General features: G+C 45.8%; 1 protein-coding gene across 1 annotated transcript; it reads right to left on the bottom strand.

Annotated features, from left to right (window-relative positions):
- Positions 1-1,753: 1,753 nt before the first annotated feature.
- Positions 1,754-17,896, bottom strand: RNF187 (ring finger protein 187). Its single transcript, XM_040241681.1, has 5 exons — positions 17,675-17,896; positions 4,810-5,286; positions 3,104-3,196; positions 2,677-2,898; positions 1,754-2,092 (listed from the first exon to the last, which is right to left on the bottom strand). Exons 1-5 carry the CDS (start codon positions 17,894-17,896, stop codon positions 2,090-2,092), a joined length of 1,017 nt encoding a protein of 338 aa, XP_040097615.1. The 3' UTR covers positions 1,754-2,089.
- Positions 17,897-20,193: the final 2,297 nt, after the last annotated feature.

The following is a 20,193-nucleotide window of genomic DNA, read 5'->3' as shown; positions in this document are numbered from 1 at the left end:
TCGTCCACTGCCAGAGGTTTCTAGAAATACCATTTCAGCAGAGATTTGAAGATGCGAGGACTAGCCATGGAGACGTCTGGAATAGGAACATTATTCCAGAGATCACAGGACCCACAGCAGAAAGGCCACTGTGACCAGTGAGCAGAGGGTGAGGGCTGACTTCAGTGAGGAAATGGCAGGCGCTGGCTGTACAGCCCAGCAACCAACACAGAGCTTTGGACATTCAGAGGAACTGCTGAGCAAGAAGTCATATCTCACCAGAATCGACGGCCATCTATGCTACAGGGTTATTTGGCCAAGGTCCTATAGCTCGCCAAGAGGATGAACATGTCTCCTATTCAAAACCAGGCAGCTTTTCCCACCCTCTGCTTGTCATTCTTACGTAGATATTATGTGAGAGAAAGGGAGAGGTGGCCAACAGGCTGAGAATTCTATCCACGCACCGTTACAAAGAAACTGGATCCATGCTGGCATCAGGACCTCCTCTCTCTCCCCAGCACTGGGAACCCAGGAGCTACCACTTTTCTGGACTGCACACCAGCCCTGTATAGCACATCAGTCTTGAAGTAGTCTACTTCAAGGAAAACAGGCAGGCCTCCCAGCAGATCCCTGCAGAGGAGAAAAACAGGCAGCTGGATCTCCAGTCATGGGAAACTGGGGCAGCACCCCAATTTCACTCGCAGAAGCAGGAGGTGGAGGGCTCATCAGAGAAAAGTCCAAGCCACAGAAGCCCCCAACATGGCACCATGTAGACACAGTGCTTCCTCAGAGACTTGCCAGGGTATGGGGAGGATATAGATGAGGAGGGACGTTAAGCAAACCGGCTACAGCAAGCCCTCTTCAGTAGGCTAAGTGCCGGCTACCAGCTAGGCAGGCAACCGACCCCCAAGCTCACAGAAACACAAAGGCCCAGCAGTGCCAAAGGCTCGTGACTCCCAGGTCTGAGAGGGTTCATCCAGAAATGGGCCACTGATCACAAACCTGCACTTGCGTGAACAACTCATAGCCTCAACTACCACCCTAAATGCCTGTCTGTGTTAATTCTCATACCCAGTGATCTTGTCACTTCACGCTACATTTTCGTCACTTGGAGGAATCTACACAATGACACTAAATAAGGAGTTTTGCTAAATTCATCCAGCAGAGGAAATAGGAAGGGAAGTCAAAGGTACAGAGAAAATGACACACCAAGGTGAGGTCTGGGGATGGCCTGACCCTGACATTGCTTCTGCTGCCCCAGGAAAAATTCCTGGGTCAGTGAGGGGCAGACAAGGCAGATAGAGGGTGATGCTAAGACAGTTTCCTGGGAAACCACTGGCATCCAAGGGATGGAAGATGGAGAAGAGAAATGAGAACAGGTTGATGAGATATACTAAGAGGCAGAGAACAGATACAGCCTGAAAGACATGCCAGCAAGGGGCTACACTGTCCCTGAACACCCCAAGGTTCTCGTGTTTCTGCGGACAGACCCTGAGCGTAGTAGGTGTAGGTTTGTGCAACATACGCTGTTCAAGGACCTCAAGCAGCGGTGACAAGTCTGACCAGCCCACCATCCCCACCCAGCCACACTGAGCATTCCTTTCCCTTGACAGTCGCCTCAAATTTCACCTTAACTGCTGTGCCCTGCATGGGTGTGGGTCTGTGAGCCTGCGCGTGCATGACTGGTGGAGCAGCCCCATCATGGAGCAGGTCTGCACAGCCCAAGCCTCCTGAAGATGACCACCACAGCTCATGGAGACCTCAGAAAATCTGATGAAACTTGGGGCAATGAAAAGAACTTTATGGAGTCAGGATACACTTGGGTTAACTTACCGCCAATACAGATCTCTACAGTGAAAGGTTTACAGCCTAGAAACATGAACACCCAGAAGAAAAGGGAACACAAACACTCTTCTGCAGAGTACTGTCGTCAGCAACCCCAGGAGGGCACCTAGAGTTCACAGTCCACATATTCACCTAGGAGAAGACACGCAGGGCTGGGGGTGTCTTGAAGGACGACAAGGGGTCCAGAAGTAGGCAGATGGAGGAGCTGTTTCCGGCCTGGGATGGTTAATAGCTTCCTCTGCCTGCTGCCTGGGCAGGCAGCAGTTCACTGCACAGGGAAAGAGAGAATCAGTGAGCGAGTTTCTATCCTGCAAGCCAGATGACTGCAGAATCCAGCCCCACCAGACTCTCGTGTCTCTCCACCCACAATCAGCACCCACTTGGAGCTGAGTAACCACTACTGCCAGAGGTAAAACGGCACCTCTCAGCTCAGAGGAGGGAAGGACAGACGCTGCCAGTTCCAGGATCAGACTCAAGGATTGCAAAGAGCCCAGAATCCCCAGGTTTAGGCAAGGCTTCAGGGCAGAGAGTAAGGAGGACATTCAGGATGAGGACATGGCAACCACCACCGTCCCCAAGATCCCTGACTCTTCTGACCTCGTGGCCAGCTCCTACCTGTAGAGCCCAAGGACAGGGTAGGGGCCCAGTACTTCAATACTGCAAAGCAAGCACCCCCTTTCTGCAAATGTGGGGGGAAGCCAGTCTCCTGGATTACCCATTCCTGAAATTCAGCCCCAAATGGAAGCCAGGCAGTGCTGGTCTGAAGGGTTCTCTCTGGATAAGCTACCCTCTTGCTAATTCTTGACTCTGCATCCCGCTGCCCTCCCCTGACCAGCAGGGCTGGGTGCCTACCTGGAGCAGCATATTGAGCCCCAGGTTGCGGTGCCTCCTCTCCAGCTCCGACACAGCCTGCAGCAGAGACCTGAACCTCTCTGCTGGGTCCTCGTCCTCGTCCTCCAGGGACCCTTCTTCTTTTTCTGCTTCTTGTAGGAATCGCCCCTCCTCCTCGGCAAAGAAGGCCCGAAGCTTCTTGTAGTCAGTCAGAGCCTTCTTCCTCCGGTCCATTACGTGTCCCTACAGGATGGGTGGGCAGCAGGAATACCCGTGTCCTCAGGCTACCCTGAGACCCCACCCATCCACCAGTGACCACCTCAAGGGAGGAGTTCCCTGATCATCTGACTGTACAGCGCTCAGCTGTGGTCCAAGGCCCTGCCAAACAGGGTCAGGGTACCCATCCAAGTTTCCTTGCTCGCGTGGACTCGACCCCCACCCCACTTGCCTTCCACACAGCAGCAGCGGACTCAGCCTGGCCATGCAGATTCCGAGCGTCATTTAGATCTTTCTTCATGACCTCCACAGACCCCTTGTTCTCCTGGAGAAAGACGCTGGTTACGGAGAGTGTGGCCACTTCTGGAAGTCCGGGGCCCACCTAAGCCCGGTCCAGAGGGACATCACACCACTAGAATCCCGTCGGGCAGTCCAGAAGCCCCAGTTCGTGATCTTAGCTCATCAGACACCTCAAAACTCTGCAGGCTGCAGAGGGGGTCTTAGTGACCCATTATGCTCTCTCTAGTCTGAGAGAAACATTTGTGCTAAGAATCCAACAGGGTCACTAGACAAGACTATTCATTTGGGAGGGATTGGGGGCAGGAGAAGGGGACGACAGAGAATGAGATGGCATCACTGACTCGATGGATGCGAGTCTGAGTGAACTCCGGGTGTTGGTTATGGACAGGGAGGCCTGACGTGCTGTGATTCATGGGGTCGCAGAGTCGGACACGACTGAGCGACTGAACTGAACTGTTACTGTTTCTAGCAGAGGGACGGAGGGTGGCCCCGTTAGGGTGACCATGGGCACACACAGGGCCTGCCCAGCCCCGTGCACTGACTGGGTGGGTGGGGTCCTTCACCTGGAATAAAGTCCAACTCCAGTTCCCTGGCCACATGCTCTAACCCCAAGGAAGCCCCTGGATGCAACATCCCACTGCTTAAGAAGACCGCAGGACCCACTCCCTGAGGCAGGAACCCTCAAACAGGTTACTCTCTCCCCTCAGGTGGGCAGGGACCACACTGGCTCTTCCCACTCCAGGGGCCTGGCTGTCTTTATTCTCTCAGAAATAACACTGCACTCCCCCGGCCCTCCCAACACACACACACACCAGCGGGTCCCTGGGATTACCAGACCTCAGCAGTGACCAGACTCCAATGGCAGGTTCTGACCCAGAGCCAAGTGCCAAATGTAAACAGTTGAGAGCACAGTGGAGAAGGTTCCAGAACAGAGTGGATGAAGGGACTCAAGAGGGCTCAGAGCAGGTGAGAAGACTGAATGGGAGGGGTGCACAGGACCAGAGAGGGGCCAGTACCCTCAGGCCACACCCCCACTCCAGTACTCTTGCCTGGGAATTCCATGGACAAAGGAGCCTGGCAGGCGTCAGTTCCTGGGGTTGCAAAGAGTCGGACACGACTGAGCGACTACCACCCCCACTGAGAGGGCTTTGCCCGTGGGGGTGGGGCTACCATAGTATGACGTCACGCCAGGGGGCAGGGCAGTGACACAAAGGGGGCTGGGCGTGGGGGGGCCTCAGCAGGACTCTCTTTGCCAAGGGGGGCGGGGCAGGGCTGTTCAACCCTGGGAAAGTCGCGCGCCTATGGGGAGTCAGGGAGGTGGAGGGAGAGGAGGAGAAAGTGCCTCGTCCAGGCGTGGGAAAGGGGGAAAGAATACCTTGCAGATAGGGGAGTGCGGAGACCGCAACCTCTGGGGTTAGGGAACGGGGGAAACGGTTCCGTCCTGGGATGGGAGAAAGGGTACTAGGCACCAGAGAAAGGAAAGGGAGCAGGGCGCTAACTGGGGTATGGGGACGGCAGCCAGGACACCGTCCGGAAGATGGAGCCTGGGGGCCAGGGCGCCATCCAGAGAATACGGAGGGGGACAGGGCGCAGTCTGGTGATGAGAAGAGGGACAGGGCACCCTCCGGGAAAGGGCACCTTGCCGCGCAGCGCCTTCCTCCAGCGGGGCTCCCACTCGGGTGGCTCGGGCCCCGCGGCCATGCGGCAAGCTGCGCACAGCGGGCCCCCGTCGGCGCGGCACAGCAGCTGCAACGCCGCCTCAGAGGCCGGGCCGTCGCGCGTGGGCGCCGCAGCTGCTTCCTCGAGCGCCAGCAGGCGGCGGCTGAGCGGCGGGCGGCCGGGCTCCACGGCGCGCTCCCAGCAGTCGTCGGCGCACTCGGGACACGGAAAGGGCCCGTCTTCCTCCGCCCAGAAGCGCACCACGCACGCCCGGCAAAAGCGATGGCCGCAGTCGGCGCGCACCGGGTCGCGGGGCGCGCTCTGGCACAGGGCGCAGGCGGCCTCGCCGGGGCCCGCGGGGAGCGCCAGGGCGGCAGCGGCGGGGCCCCAGAGGGCGCAGACAAGGATGCGAACAGGGGCGCACTGGAGGCTGGGAGAGCCGGGGACCCGGACGCACTAAGAGCGCTACCGGAGAGCCAGGGACAGGAATGCGTTGATAGAGATGGAGCGCAGGGACAGAAGACAAGAAATGGCGACTGGAACGGCTGGGCGCCCGGCGCAAGGTCCTGGCAGGGGTGTTCTCGACGCAAGGTCCCGGCAGCGGTGTACTCCACCCTCCCGGGTCCTGGCAGGGGCCGCGCCACTCTGCCTGGGTCCTGGCAGCGGTGTACACTCACCCCGGCTCAGCTAGCAGAGATGCGCTTCGCTCCGACCCACGTCTTCGCACGCTGAAATCTTACAGGGATTGTCACTTCTCCCGTAAATGACTCGTGTGCGAAAAGGAAGCAGTTTCATTTGAAAACTCCGTTATAAAACTTTTTTGTAAGCTTCTAGGACCTGAGCTGCTAGCGCCTCCGTGCAGCGCTATGCTAACGCGGGGTGGGGACTGGGCTGGAAAACTGCAGCGTGGGACCTCTTGCGTGCAACCCCTCGTGTCAAATCGTTCTGTACGCACCGAGCTGCGTGGGCTTTTCCCTGTGCGCAGGTTAGACGTGGCCCCTCAGGGTAATACGTCCTGTGAGGGCCATTCTGAACGGAGAATCCTGGAACAGCCCGCGAAGGAATGATCTTCCAGGGACACGCAGATACTCACAAAGGCAAAGTTTGTTTCAAAGAGTAGAAGTATAGAGCTGCCAGCATAGTCACTGAGAAGGGAAAAAGCGTTCCCCCAAACCGCGGGAATCACGAGTTTATATCTTTACTAATGTTGACCCACCTATTTGTTTTGGTTGGTTTAGGATCCCAGTGTACATAATCCCTGTTCTAAAAATCATCATGTCAGTTTGTCCATTTTTATGACCCTTTTTTCCTGATCTCCCTGTTCTTGAATTTTCTTATGATACTGAGCCTCCACCCTCTCACCCTTTCTCTTGCCCTGTCCCATCCCCTTTTCTGCTGACCTCAGGCCATTGTCTGAGGACCTTGTTCTAAAGTTAATGGGCCACCTGGTGTTTTTCTCCCTGATCAGCTGCTGATTGTCCCGTCACAGGTTCTGGTGTTTTACGGCCTTCAGGTCAAGGGAGTTAGAGGCATTTCCTTTAAATGTCAACAAACTGGAACAGCAAACACTTAGGCGAAAAATAAGGGGAGATTGGAATTCGATTTTTAAAAGAAGAAATGGAGTCCTTTGTGTTTGTTTGTTTCCTTTTGACCCTAGGCTAAACTGACTGCCTCATATTTTTCTACCTCAACCCCACCTTAGCAGCTTGAAACCCAGGCCTTTGGTCTACTGTTTGTCCCTGAGCCACAGGAACGGGGAATTCAGCGTCGAGAAAACTCATTAATGCAGACTGAATACATCTGATAAGACCCAAAGCTACCAGTATCCTGGTCCATACCAGGACATTTGTTAGCATTTCTTTAGAAAAGACAAAAACTGGTTTGGGGAGGAGCAGTCTAATAGGGTGAGGTTTTTTTGGATTTTTGTTTTTTGGTGGTTGTTTTTAAGCAAGCACGCGGTTTAAAAAAAGTAATCTTCGATTTTTAAAAAGTGAATCTTTAAGTCCATATACGTGCAGTCTTCCTAGGTATTGCGCTTTGGTTTTGTGTGTGTTTTTTAAACCTGATGTTCACTTAACGAAAAACGCATAATGTAAAAGTTAAGTTTTTATGCCTATAGCCAGGAAATGGGGCTTCCCAGGTGGCTCTAGTGGTAAAGAACCCGCCTGCCAATGCAGGAGACTTCAGAGATGCTGGTTTGATCCCTGGGCAGGGAAGATCCTCTGGAGGCGGACACAGCAACCCACTCCAGTTTTCTTTCCTGAAGACTTCCATGGAAGGAGAAGCCTGGGGGGCTAAGGCCCATAGGGTCGCAGAGTTGGACATGACTGAAGCAACTAAGCATGCACACATACGTAGCCAGGAAATAGTTGTTGACTGAAGGAAATGCACAACCTAGAAGTTGAGAGTTACTATTCTATTCCGCAGACTTGCTCCAGGAAGAGAGCCTCTTAGAACCGAGGTATTATAGGAGTTTTTACAATAAAAATCAGATAGTTGGACTATCAAAATCTGCTGTTGATTGAAGAAAACCAGGCATCTTAAGTTAATGAATTTAGTGCTTTTTTTAATGTATGGGAAGATGTAATCATCTGGGGTTATTGGAATCATTCCTTTGATAGGGACCTTAGCTATCTAAAAGGCTAGTATCCTGTTCTCCTTCCTAAATCCCCTCTGGATGTACCATTGGCCAGTCGCTGTGCCACAACACCCTTTGTTTACTGATAAGGCAAGCCTGTCTTCATCCACACAACCTCTCCTTACCTCTGCTGCTGCTAAGTCACTTCAGTCGTGTCTGATTCTGTGCGATCCTTACCTCTTACCTCTGAAGCAGGAGGAAAGGAGGAATGTGTGTGTGTTAGTCCCTCAGTTGTGTCAGACTCTGTGACCCAATGGACTATAGCCTGCCAGGCTCCTCTGTCCATGGGATTTTCCAAGGAAGAATACTGGAGTGGGTTGCCATTTCCTTCTCCAGGGGATCTTCCCAACCCAGAGATCGAACCTGGGTCTCCTGCGTTGCAGGCAGATTCTTTACCATCTGAGCCACCAGGAAAGCCTGAGGGGCTGCTCCAAAGAGATAGGGAATGAGCCAGTATATAGAAGAATTGTTTTGATCGGTAAATACTTGTAGTCAGACATACATCTTGATAAAAGAGTACTGCTAATCACAACAGCTATCTCAAGTAGCTGACTTTAGCGCTCTTCTGTCTATGGGAAGATGCAAGAATATGGAGTCTCTGAATCTATTCCTTAGTTACACATTTTAACTGTCTAGGGGCTTGGTAAATCCAAAGTGCAGAATGTTTCATCAGTTTTCCTATCTTGAATTCCCCTCAGGACACACTGTCAGTGGGCAACTGCAGTGGGTTGCAACTTACCCCTTTCCCTATCAGGATAATGAGTGACCCTCTTTATTCTCTTTGTGTACATTGGCATAGACTTGAAAATGCACTAAATGGGCAGTCAGAAGTGTGGCTAGTAAACTGAGGTTAGTTCTGCGGAGTGATGGTCAGAAGGAGAAAAGCACTGGAAGAAGAGCTTAGCTGATTTGTTGGGTAAGCTAGGAACATAATGGAGAGAAGAGTGGAAAGAAAAGAAATCAATGAGCAAAGTCCATAATAATCTTGTGAATGTGAAAAATAATCAGGCACAGTCATTAAAGAAAAACAGCCAAACTAGGAAACTGCCAGCCAAGATATACAGAGTTCATAAAGTTCGAACAGAAAATTTCAGTGGAAAAATACCACTGGAATTTGTCAGTTCACAAAAATATAAATAAAAGCAAATGCTGAATAGAAAAATTATACACTCTACCCAGTTACTAAGAAATAAAAGTATAAATTCAGATTTTTTTTTTTTCACTATTAAGTTGGGAGACCTTGTTAGTGAACCAAACTTGGCTCCACTCATCCGTCTCACAGCAAAGTCAAGCTTTTGTGTGGTGAAAGGAAGGGCTCCAAGCAAGAGGGGCTTCCCTAGTAGCTCAGCTGGTAAAAAATACACCTGTTTTTTGAATGTTGAGTGTTAAGCCAGCTTCTTCACTCTCCTCTTTCACTTTCATCAAGAGGCTCTTTAGTTCCTCTTCCCTTTCTGCCATAAGGGTGGTGTCATCTGCATAGCTGAGGTTATTGATATTTCTCCTGGCAGTCTTGATTCCACCTTGTGCTTCATCCAGCCCAGCACTTCACATGATATACTCTGCATAGAAGTTAAATAAGCAGGGTGACACTATACAGCCTTGACGTACTCCTTTTCCAATTTGGAACCAATCCTTCCTTTCAAGTTCTAGTCTAGCTGTTGCTTCTTGACCTGCATACAGATTTCTCAGGAGATCTGGTATTCCCATCTCTTGAAGAATTTTCCACAGTTTGTTGTGATCCACACAGAAATAACTACATGTCAAAATGTGTGGGACCCAATAAACCATAAAGGAAATGTTTCTTTAAACTTATTTATGGGTGTGGGGATAGAGGGGAAAAACTAACCAGAGAGGAACTAACCATTTGTTATGAGTTGAATTGAGTCCAGCAAAAAAGATAAAAGAAGTGTTGAAGTTTGCTAACCTGAAACAAGCGTGAATTTATTTGGGATCAACAGAATTGCAACTTGGGGTCTGCAGCCGTGGCAAGCCACATTTATATTTCCACACGGCAAAGGAATAACACTTTTATGAAGAGGAAAAGAAAGTTGGGAGGACTCCAGTAAACAAAGAGTCCATATCTTCATTGGCTGAGTCCTTGCCAAAAGAGAGGAGCATTCTTCTTCCTGTTGGGCTCTGTTATCGTTGCAGCACAGAATAGCTCCCCCTTCTGGTCTCCAAACTCTACTTAGGAAACCCAGCAGGATTCTGCAAGGCCTTCCCTGCAGAGAGACTCGCTTCCACCTAGTTCCAAACAACAAGCTCAATCAGAGAAATGAGAAAATGCAGAAACAAAGGAAAACAGTCAAACAAGACAAAATAGTTTAGCCATAAAACAAAGTCAAGAACCTTTAGTTCCTTCCCAAGACCAGGTTGTCTGTGCTTCTGAGCTACTGACTATAGATCAGAGGTTTCCATACCCTCGTCCTCAGTTCCATCAATTTGCCAGAGTGGCTCACAGAACACAGAACACATCACCAGTTTATTATAAAAGCATGTAACCTGGAAACAACCAAGTGAGAGAGTTGCATAGGGCAAGATACGGGGAAAGGTGCAGAGCTTTCATGCTCTCTCTGGGCATAACATTCTCCAAATCTCCAGATGTTCACTGACCTGAAATCTCTCCAAACCCTATCCTTTTGAGCTTTTATGGAAGCTTCATTACATAGCCATGATTGATTAAATCACTGGCCACTGATAATGGATTCAACCTCTAGCCCCTCTCCCCTCCCAAGAGGTCAGGGTGGTATTAAAATTTCTAACCCTGTCTCTCTAAATTGGTTCCCCTGGGGACTGCTCCCATCCTCAAAGACTTTCCAAAAGTCACCTTACTAACACAGTCTGGTGTCATCAACAGAGGTTTGTTTTGAATATCGAGACACTTTTATGATTCTCATCACTTAGGAAATTCCAAGGGTTTTTGGAGCTCTGTGCCAGGAATAGGGAGGAAGACTAAATATATATTTATTATATATCACAATATCACATCTTCAAAATATTTCCAGTACTTCATTAGACTTTCTTAAAAAGTGCACTGGAAAGCAGGCAAGCAAGAAAAATGGGCAGAGGGAAGATATTTGGGAATACATATTTACACATTTATATATACATATATATATATCTGTAAATAAACAGGAGGTGGTGCTTACTCAAATCGATGACAGTAATGAGCCCTGAGCTGTGAAGTACCATTAGCAAGTCAATCATTGTATGAACGGCAGAATATAAATAACTGAATATTGTACTATACGCTTAAAATTTAGTAAGAGTTTTTTTCATGTGTTTTTTACCAAAATAAATAAAATTTCAAATTTCTTGGGATTTTTAAAATTACTCAAACCTGTTCTTAACTAAGTCAAATGAATGACTACTGTCTTATCCCACAGAGCTCTTAAATCTAGAATAAAAAATAAATGGGCCAGTCTGCATCAGCTCAAGTAAATACAGGTATAATACTTTAATTAAGTGGCACAAGTAAATTTTCTAGGAAATGAAATCCATTTCATCTTGATGTGTCAGGACCAAACGTGACAAAGTGATTTGAACCGAAAACGGAGGCGGCATATTCCTTGGCTCCTCATCTCAGGCCACTTGGATTGTTACACCACCATAGACTGGGTAGATTAAAAGCAACAGATATTTATTTTTCATAATTCTGGAGGCTGGTAGGACTTACTTGGTGTTTCAGCATAGGACTCTGGGAAGAACGCTGGACCAGAACCTAAGGCTGTTAGTACCAAAAGAAGGCGAGCCTGGGGTCTCGGCTTACCTCGGAGGAGTCTCCGGGGGAGACCAGGTGGTGAGCTCTTTGCCCTGTCCAGACCCGTGAGTGACGATTTCCAAACCCAACCCTTCCTTCCGGCTGTAGAAGTCTTTCATTTTGTACAGCCCCTTTCTAACAACTAGATTGGATGCTCCCCAATTTGAATCATTTCTGCTCATATAAACTCTTTAAAATTGTAATATATCTCAATTTACCCTTTAATGGTTCCCAAACCTCCACTCTCATGGGTAATTACAGGACAATAAAAGTATCTAACCCTTGGGGTTATTAGGAGGCTACACGAGGTGATACATATACACTTAGCAAATAGCTGTCGCTTCAAAAGGGGTTGTTTAGTCAGTATTAATAATAACAACAATATAAAGGACTAATGTTTCCTTTGAAACCCATTCATTTCCTCCCTCCAGTTAAAAAATCTGCCTTGTAAGTACCTTAGTTTGTTTTCAGTACTGTTTTCTGTACTTCTGAAAGAACCTTTCGCATTAACTCTTGAATTCTGAAAGGAATTATCTCTTCGGCCTTCGGGGGTAAAAGAAATGATAGGAAACAAATGATTGGAATGGTGGTTGGAAGCTGCCATTTCCCTCTGCTAAATAAGCACAAGCTCACTGTCTCAAGAAATGTCCCCTTTGTTTGTCTCCTATCCAGGAAAATCGGAGACGCGGGATTAAAGCGGGTTTTTATTACCGTCTTCATTTTTTTGTCCGGTACAGACATGGTAACTAAACAAATACCCAACTCCAGTTACAACAAAGGGTTTGAATAGAAACCCGCAACCTAACTCGGGAGGCCTGGCTAGCTGGAGCACACCGGGTCGCAATCAGTCGGACACAGCTGCGCGACCGAACTGAACTGAACTGAACCGAACCTGACTCCACTCATGGCCTTCGGATTGGTTGACCTATTGTCCAATAGGAAAGAAGAACTGGCATCTACTATTTACATAAATTATCTGTAACCTGGCAGAACGGGACCGATCGTCCAATCCGATTCTAGGAAGTTGGAGGCCTCATTTGAATATGGAGATAATAAATAGTCATCCCCGCCGCCCGCTGCAGGGCTGGCTCCGCCTGCCTTACATTCCACAGGCATTGCCCAAGAACCGCTCCGAGACCGCTGTCTGGGAGGCTTAAGATAAACGAAAGAATAAGCGCAGCCACAAGCAGAGCTAATATATCTACGTATATAAGGTGCTGAAGCAGGTGCTCCCCAGCACAGGTCTCTCTCCCATGGCCATGGATACCTTTGAACTCATTGGTCAAGGGCACCTTTGAGCTCACGCTTCAGCGAGGCCTCGGCGCACTACAATTGCTCTTACGAACACGTAAGATGAGGCACAGAAAGTTCGCATTTGCACTGCTGCCCCATGCGCAGTGTGTCATGCCCGCAAATACCGAGACTGTCAAGGACGCGAGCTCCAAATAGGTGGGCCGCAGTGCTCTGAACTTCAAATGCTCCGTTCACAGGCACCTCAGTGCTCAAAAAAGAGCCTGCCTCCTGGTGTGGGTGTGAAATGCTGTTAGGATTATAGAGGCGATGGGAGTGCGCTCCTGAAATAAAGCTAAGTTTTAAAATGGCATATTCACCAAAAAGACCTGCTGTGTTAGCCTCAGCCCCAGTCAGAAACCTGAGAGGGCGCAGCCCTGCCTCTTGAGTTCTTGAACCCGGTCCAGGTCCTTCTGTCTGCAAGTGGCAAGTGCCTTGCAGGTGGGGGCGGGGGTCACCTCCGACAAGGCTTAGTGCCAAAAAGGTATAACCACACTCTAACCACACTCCCTCGTGGGTCACGCCGGAGTGTGCTGGACACGACACTTGGTGAGGCTCTGCGTGTTGAAGCACAGACCAGGCTGTGACTTTTGGGGGCGTCCTTCCGGCCTTTGCCACGGCAAAGCGCTTGAGTTTCTTTCCTCAAGCATTTAAGCAGCATTGAGTTTGAGCAGCTTCTTGTAAGTTCTAGTACTAAGGCTGTTCCTGTTTAAAATATCAAAAGTGCAGGAGCACAGGTAGTGGTCTAGACCCTCAAGACTCAGCTAAAATCCCTCGAACTAGGTTGGTTATTTATCCGAAAAACATGTATACCTTTTTGACACACGTTTCATAAACGGTTTGAGTTGGATATTTTGTTTTTTTTTTTCCGTCCCCGGTGTTATTCAGGTATAATTAACATATAGCATTGTATAAGTTAAAAGAAACTGGAAGTTGTACGTTTTGACTGCTTTCATCCAATTCCCCATCCCCTCCCTACCCCTGCCTCTGGTAACCACAAATCTGATCTCTTTTTCTATGAGTTTGCTTGTTTTTGAAGTGTAAAATACCCACAACACTATGTTAATTCCTGATACACAACATAGAGATTCCATATTTCTAAAGATTTGAAAAGTATCACCATGATAATCTAGTTGTCATCTGTCAGCATACAAAAATATTATATAATCATTGTGTGTGCTTAGTGGCTCAGCTGAGTTCGGCTCTTCGCAACCCCATGGACTGTAGCCTGCCGGGTTCCTTTGTCCATAAGGATTCCCCAGGCAAGTACCCTGGAGTGGGTCCCATGCCTTCCTCCAAGGGATCTTCTCAAACTAGGGATTGAACCCAGGTCTCCCACATTGCAGGCAGATTCTTTACCGTTTGAGCCACCAGGGAAGGCCATATAATTGTTGACTGACTATACTTCCCATGCTGTACCTTTCATATCTTTGACACATTTATCTGTGACTCATCTTTTCAGGTGCCTATTGGCCATCTGTATGTCTTCTTTGGAAAAACATCTATTCAGATCCTCTGCCCATTTTTTTACAACACTTGGGTTGTTCTATATTGTTTGGGGGTTTTATGTTGAGTCATATGAGTTTTGTATACTCTGGATATTAATTCCTTGCAGACATATCATTTACAAACATCTCCCATTCAGTAAGCAGTCTTTACATTTTGTTGTTGATAGTTTCCTTCACTATTCAAACATATTTTAGTTTCAGATAGTCTCATTTATTTTTTCTTTTGTCACCCTTGCTTCAGGAGACATATCCTTTGGGAGAAGAACCCTGCATTGGCAGGCTATTCTTTACCACTGAGTCACCAGATTCCTTTCACAGCTGATAAGATTAGGGACAGCTGTGATGTCCTTTCAAGCACATGGCCCCCTAGTTACAGCCTCATTCCCTATCACTTTGACGATGTTAACTGGTTTTTATTCCAAGCCATCGGTGATATTGGCCTCTAGTTTTCTGTTGCTGTGATATCTTTGTCTAGTTTTAGTGTCAGGGTGATGCTGGTCTCAGAATGAGTTCAGAAGCATTTCTTACTCTGCAAATTTTTGGAATCATTTGAGATGGATAGGTGTTAACTCTTCTCTAAATGTTTGGTACCTGTGAACCTGTTCCGTCAAAGATTATTATTATTACCCAGTTTCAATCCTGGTGTTAGTTTTTATTTTCTATTTCTACCTGGCTCAGTCTTGGAAGATTGTACATTTCTAGAAATTTGTCCATTTCTTCTAGGTTTTAAATTTTATTGGTGTATAATTACTCATAGTAATCTCATGACCGTTTATAATTATGTGATGTCTATTATGCTCCTTTGAAGAGGCTTTTCAATAAAACAAACGTAGTACTTTTTTAAAAACTTCAGTAAATTGTGTGCAAAATAAATGTTGCCTGTATGACACATTTAATAACAATTAAAGCATGCAAAGCCTTACAGGCCCATGCTGTTCTCAATCTAAAAAATATCTCATAATGCTGGTGATTCCCAAACCATGAAAAATACCTTCACAGAACAACCCAATCTCCAAGAGCCAAAATGCTATGTGAGATTTGGATTCACAGCTGTGTTCCCTCAAGTGGATAATGGTCATCTGATCCCTCCTTCAGGAACTTCACACACATCATTTCCAGTGACTGCTACCCTTTAATCAATATTTAACCTCTTGCACAGTAAATTCTATTTTGCATTTGTAATTTCTTACTAAAGAGAGTTTTTCCTCCTTCAAAATATTTACTTCATAATAATTAAGAAATTTGACTTCAAATTTCTGAGATGAAAAAGGGAGTCACCTAGATGCATTTCAGATTGTGTACATGCAAAATTCCTCCAGTTCCTTTCAGATCCTTAATTTTAAGCATTTACCTTTGTTATTTCAGAGAATTTGAAATTGTTATTCTCTGGAGAATGACTCCATTGTGCTGAGCCCCATTTTCCTCACCTCTGTGTATTCTCAAGTATTTGGTTAACTGCTCTAGTTTAACTTTCCACTTAGTGTAAGAGACCATATATTTCTCTGTGTAACAATATGATAAACATAGTTTCTGTATACATTTTTTCCCCAATTTTCTTAATCATAGACTCTCTGTAGCAGAGATTCCATATGCCTTGCCTCTTCCTTAACAGATTCTCCTCCTAGGAGAGGGCCAAATCAGGTCCATTTTGCAGCCGGGGCTGTGTGCAGCCTCCACTGGACTATTCAGCAAATAGGGGCAGCCTTTTTAACTTCAAGCTAATTCTCTGTGCTACTATAAAAAGTACTAAGAAATCAATTGGTGTTTTGCATTATTCACAGAAACTGTGAACTATATATGAAATTATTGTAAAATGTTCATTTTACTTCTTAATTGTACTTTTGATACTAAACACTGCTGTTGCCACTCTTAGCACTTTCTATCACAGTTTCTGCTTTAGACAATTTCCATTTGTTAGACCTACCTATGGTTTAAGCTTATTAAAGAATCATGTGGATCTGTGAAACTAGTTTCATATGACTGTAAGTTTTCATTAAGATATTGACTCCCAATCTAATTTGGTAGGAGGCTGAGGGCTTGGACCCAGTCAGCAGGCCCCTATTTCAAAGTGAAGAAATGAATTTTTTAAAATTAATTTAATGAGAGGCTAATTACTTTACAATATTGTATTGGTTTTGCCATACATTGACATGAACCAGCCATGGATGTACACGTGTTCCCCATCCTGAACCCCCCTCCCACCTCCCTCTCCATCCCATCCCTCTGGGTCCTCCCAGTACACCAGCCCCGAGCACCCTGTCTCATGCATCAAAGCTGGACTGGTGATCTGTTTCATATGATAATATACATGTTTCAATGCTATTCTCTCAAATCATCCCACCCTCGTCCTCTCCCAGAGAGTCCAAAAGACTGTTCTATACATCTGTGTCTCTTTTGCTGTCTTGCATACAGGGTTATCATTACCATCTTTCTAAATTCCACACATATGCATTTGTATACTGTTTTGGTGTTTTTCTTTCTGGCTTACTTTACTCTGTATAATAGGCTCCAGTTTCCTCCACCTCATTAGAACTGATTCAAATGTATTTGAAGAACTGAATTTTGTAGGTTTTTTTTTTTTCAAGAGTTTAACCGATAAGATTTTAATTTTATAGTTCAATTCTTTTTGGCAGGATACTTTTAACACTAAAACTACCCCGAAACTGGAAATCATGTATTTCCTACGAACAGCACAGGGCAGCCCTGTATTTTATCAGCAAAAGTCACTCAAGGAAAGAATACAAAGTGTGAGGCAAGACCAGTGCTTTAAAGCATAAAAGATTCTGCAATATACTGAGAAGAGGCTATACCAGAAGAGAGGCTTAAAAAGCTGGCTATTTCATTCATAACTGATATTTTCTGAAAAGCTACTGAAAGTCCACTTTCAGCAACTGAAATAATACAAACTGGGTACTTCCTATAAGTGGACCAGGTTGATCCTCTGAATACATTTCATTAGGAAGCACTATAATGAATGATAGAGTGTGAGAGGAAAATCACATAAGTGAACAACCCAGATGTTATGAAGCTTCCTCAATGTTAATTTTAAAAATCTGAATTCATTCAAGCAAATCATTTTCTGAAATTAAACCAGAGAATTTTGCTAGTGTTCTTTCATCCGAATGTTAGCATTTCCATTTTCATATGTACAACATTGGGAAAAATGTGAACTGTAACAAAACTAAACTGGTAATTACTTTTGATTGCTACTAACAACCTAGCATGGCATCAATACAATTTAAATGGATAGAAAGGCTTGCATATTGTGGCAAACACCATGAACTGGGTATACTCAAAAGCCACTCGTATCTCCTTTCTCTCTTGCCTTTCTCTCTTGTAGAGGCCAGAAAGAAAAAAAGTACTTGATTTCAAATACCTGCAGTTAGGGACGGACATTAGACATGGTTCTGGCCAGGGAGGGCTGTCCTTTCCAAATAAAAAGTAAAGATTTGCTAAGAGAAAGCACCTTGGCCTCTTTATCTTTTTTCTTCCCTGAATGTGGAAACAGGCCCTATTACCTAAAATTCCCACACATATTTCTCTTAATCGAGGACATTCTGATTTGGCCAATACTCCCGTAAATATGTCAGAAGCATTAAATTCTTGGAGAAACAAAGCCACATCGTCATCCATTGACATATCCCATACTCTGCAAATTTCATTTTCCATTTCTTCATCAAGCTCCATCTGCTGCTCATCATCGTCAGGGCTGGATTTGGCATTTTCAGGGCTAACCATCTGATGAGCCCGCTGAGGATGCCGAAAAGCCAGTGCTTGCTGGAGACCATGCTGGTGATGCAGGTCCCCACGGCCACCGCCGCCGCCTCTGCCGTCCCGACCTGGCAGCCCTGTCGACAGGGTGCAGCTCATGACTTGGCCACCTCTAGTGCGGGAGCTCCACCAGAAGCCAGTGGTTTTTAATAGGAATCAGGTATCTACTGAGAAGAGGAAAGGTGGTGTCTTCTGATGACAGATCACTGTTTAAATTTTGTATTACAAAATTTTGTATTGCAAAACTAGGAAGCCAAAGAAGTAAAACTGCTAGGAAAAACTTTCCATTTCGAAGTATTTATTTTTGTAAACATTGTTTCAGACTATAAAAAATACGTTAGAACACTAGATATGTTCCTATAGGTATGTTCAAACATACAGACACGTTCAAACGTATACAGATAGAACATACAGATATGTTCAAACACTCATATCTATAAAAGAGAACAAGGGGAAAGAAAGAATACCTGCACACTGCTATCACTAACTATAACAATTATATGCCCATGAGTGCACAAACTAACTCAGGCAGAAAGGAAAGGAGGGTGTGGGAGGCAAAGACCAACATCCATATTTTTAAATGCAGTTTTCACTAAAGTTTTATTATTTATATTTAAACAATAGTGTGTTGTCCAGATGATTTTTAAACTTATTTCCGCTCACCAACAAGTTTTTAAATTTCAATTTCCATTTTTGTGTATAAAGGAGGTAGATAAAACAATGCTTAAATATACATATCTTACATTAGGATGAAATGCTGAATCTGAAGTTGAATGAAAATATGAGTTCAAGGTGAAAAAAAGAATTACATAAACTAGCTCAGTGTTAACGAATAACTTAATAGTGTATTCTAGAAACTGACTGTGGTATTGAATAGCTATTTCAATAGAAACCTTTCAAAAACTGATGTGATCCAGAAAAATAAACGACACAATCAAAAAAATGGGCCAAAGAACTAAATAGACATTTCTCCAAAGAAGACATACAGATGGCTAACAAACACATGAAAAGATGCTCAACATCACTCATTATCAGAGAAATGCAAATCAAAACCACAATGAGGTACCATTTCACGCCAGTCAGAATGGCTGCAATCCAAAAGTCTACAAGCAATAAATGCTGGAGAGGGTGTGGAGAAAAGGGAACCCTCTTATACTATTGGTGGGAATGCAAACTAGTACAGCCACTATGGAGAACAGTGTGGAGATTCCTTAAAAAACTGGAAATAGAACTGCCATACAACCCAGCAATCCCACTGCTGGGCATACACACTGAGGAAACCAGAACTGAAAGAAACACGTGGACCCCAATGTTCATTGCAGCACTGTTTATAATAGCCAGGACATGGAAGCAACCTAGATGTCCATCAGCAGACGAATGGATAAGAAAGCTGTGGTACATATACACAATGGAGTATTCAGTTCAGTCACTCAGTCGTGTCTGACTCTGCGACCCCATGAACTGTAGCACGTCAGGCCTCCCTGTCCATCACCAACTCCCAGAGTTTACCCAAACTCATGTCCATCGAGTTGGTGATGCCATCCAGCCATCTCATCCTCTGTCGTCCCCTTCTCCTCCTGCCCCCAATCCCTCCCAGCATCAGAGTCTTTTCCAGTGAGTCAACTCTTCGCATGAGGTGGCCAAAGTATTGGAGTTTCAGCTTTAGCATCAGTCCTTCCAAAGAACAGCCAGGACTGATCTTTAGAAGGGACTGGTTACTGAGCCTTAAAAAAGAATACATTTGAATCAGTTCTAATATGGTGGATGAAACTGGAGCCTATTATACAAGAGTGAAGTAAGCCACACACAAAAAACACCAGTACAGTATACTAGCGCATATATACGGAATTTAGAAAGATGGCAATGATAACCCTGTATGCGAGACAGCGAAAGAGACACAGATGTATAGAACAGTCTTTTGAACTCTGTGGGGGAGGGTGAGGGTGGGATGATCTGGGAGAATGGCATCGAAACATATATAATATCATATGTGAAACGAATCACCAGTCCAGGTTCGATGCATGATACAGGATGCTCGGGGCTGGTGTACTGGGATAACCCAGAGGGATGGTATGGGGAGGGAGGTAGGAGGGGGGTTCAGGATGGGGAACACGTGTACACCCCTGGCAGATTCATGTTGACGTACGGTAAAACCAATACTATATTGTAAAGTAATTAGCTTCCAATTAAAATAAGTAAATTTATATTCAAAAAATAAATAACTGATATGAGACCATTTTGTTTTGTAAAACGTCCTATCTTGGGATTTGCGTTCTTGCAACTATTAACTAACCATAAAGTATTTTGAACACCAACTTTAAAATGTTTGGGGTTTTAGAAATTCTTTTACAGTGGACCCATGTAGAAAAAGGAATGAGGTGGGCGTTTTCCAGCCG

Source organism: Oryx dammah, unplaced genomic scaffold (assembly GCF_014754425.2).
Source record: "Oryx dammah isolate SB20612 unplaced genomic scaffold, SCBI_Odam_1.1 HiC_scaffold_5, whole genome shotgun sequence".
NCBI classification, from domain to species: Eukaryota; Metazoa; Chordata; class Mammalia; order Artiodactyla; family Bovidae; genus Oryx; species Oryx dammah.
This window is presented reverse-complemented; position numbering and strand designations above follow the sequence as displayed.

Coding starts and splice junctions, on each gene's coding strand:
- RNF187 (XM_040241681.1), bottom strand. CDS start 17,896: ATGAGCTGCACCCTGTCGACAGGGCTGCCAGGTCGGGACGGCAGAGGC. Junction 5,287..17,674: donor TGGAAAATGAAATTTGCAGA/GTATGGGATATG, acceptor TAGCGCTCTTAG/TGCGTCCGGGTCCCCGGCTC. Junction 3,197..4,809: donor GGAAGGCGCTGCGCGGCAAG/GTGCCCTTTCCC, acceptor GTCTTTCTCCAG/GAGAACAAGGGGTCTGTGGA.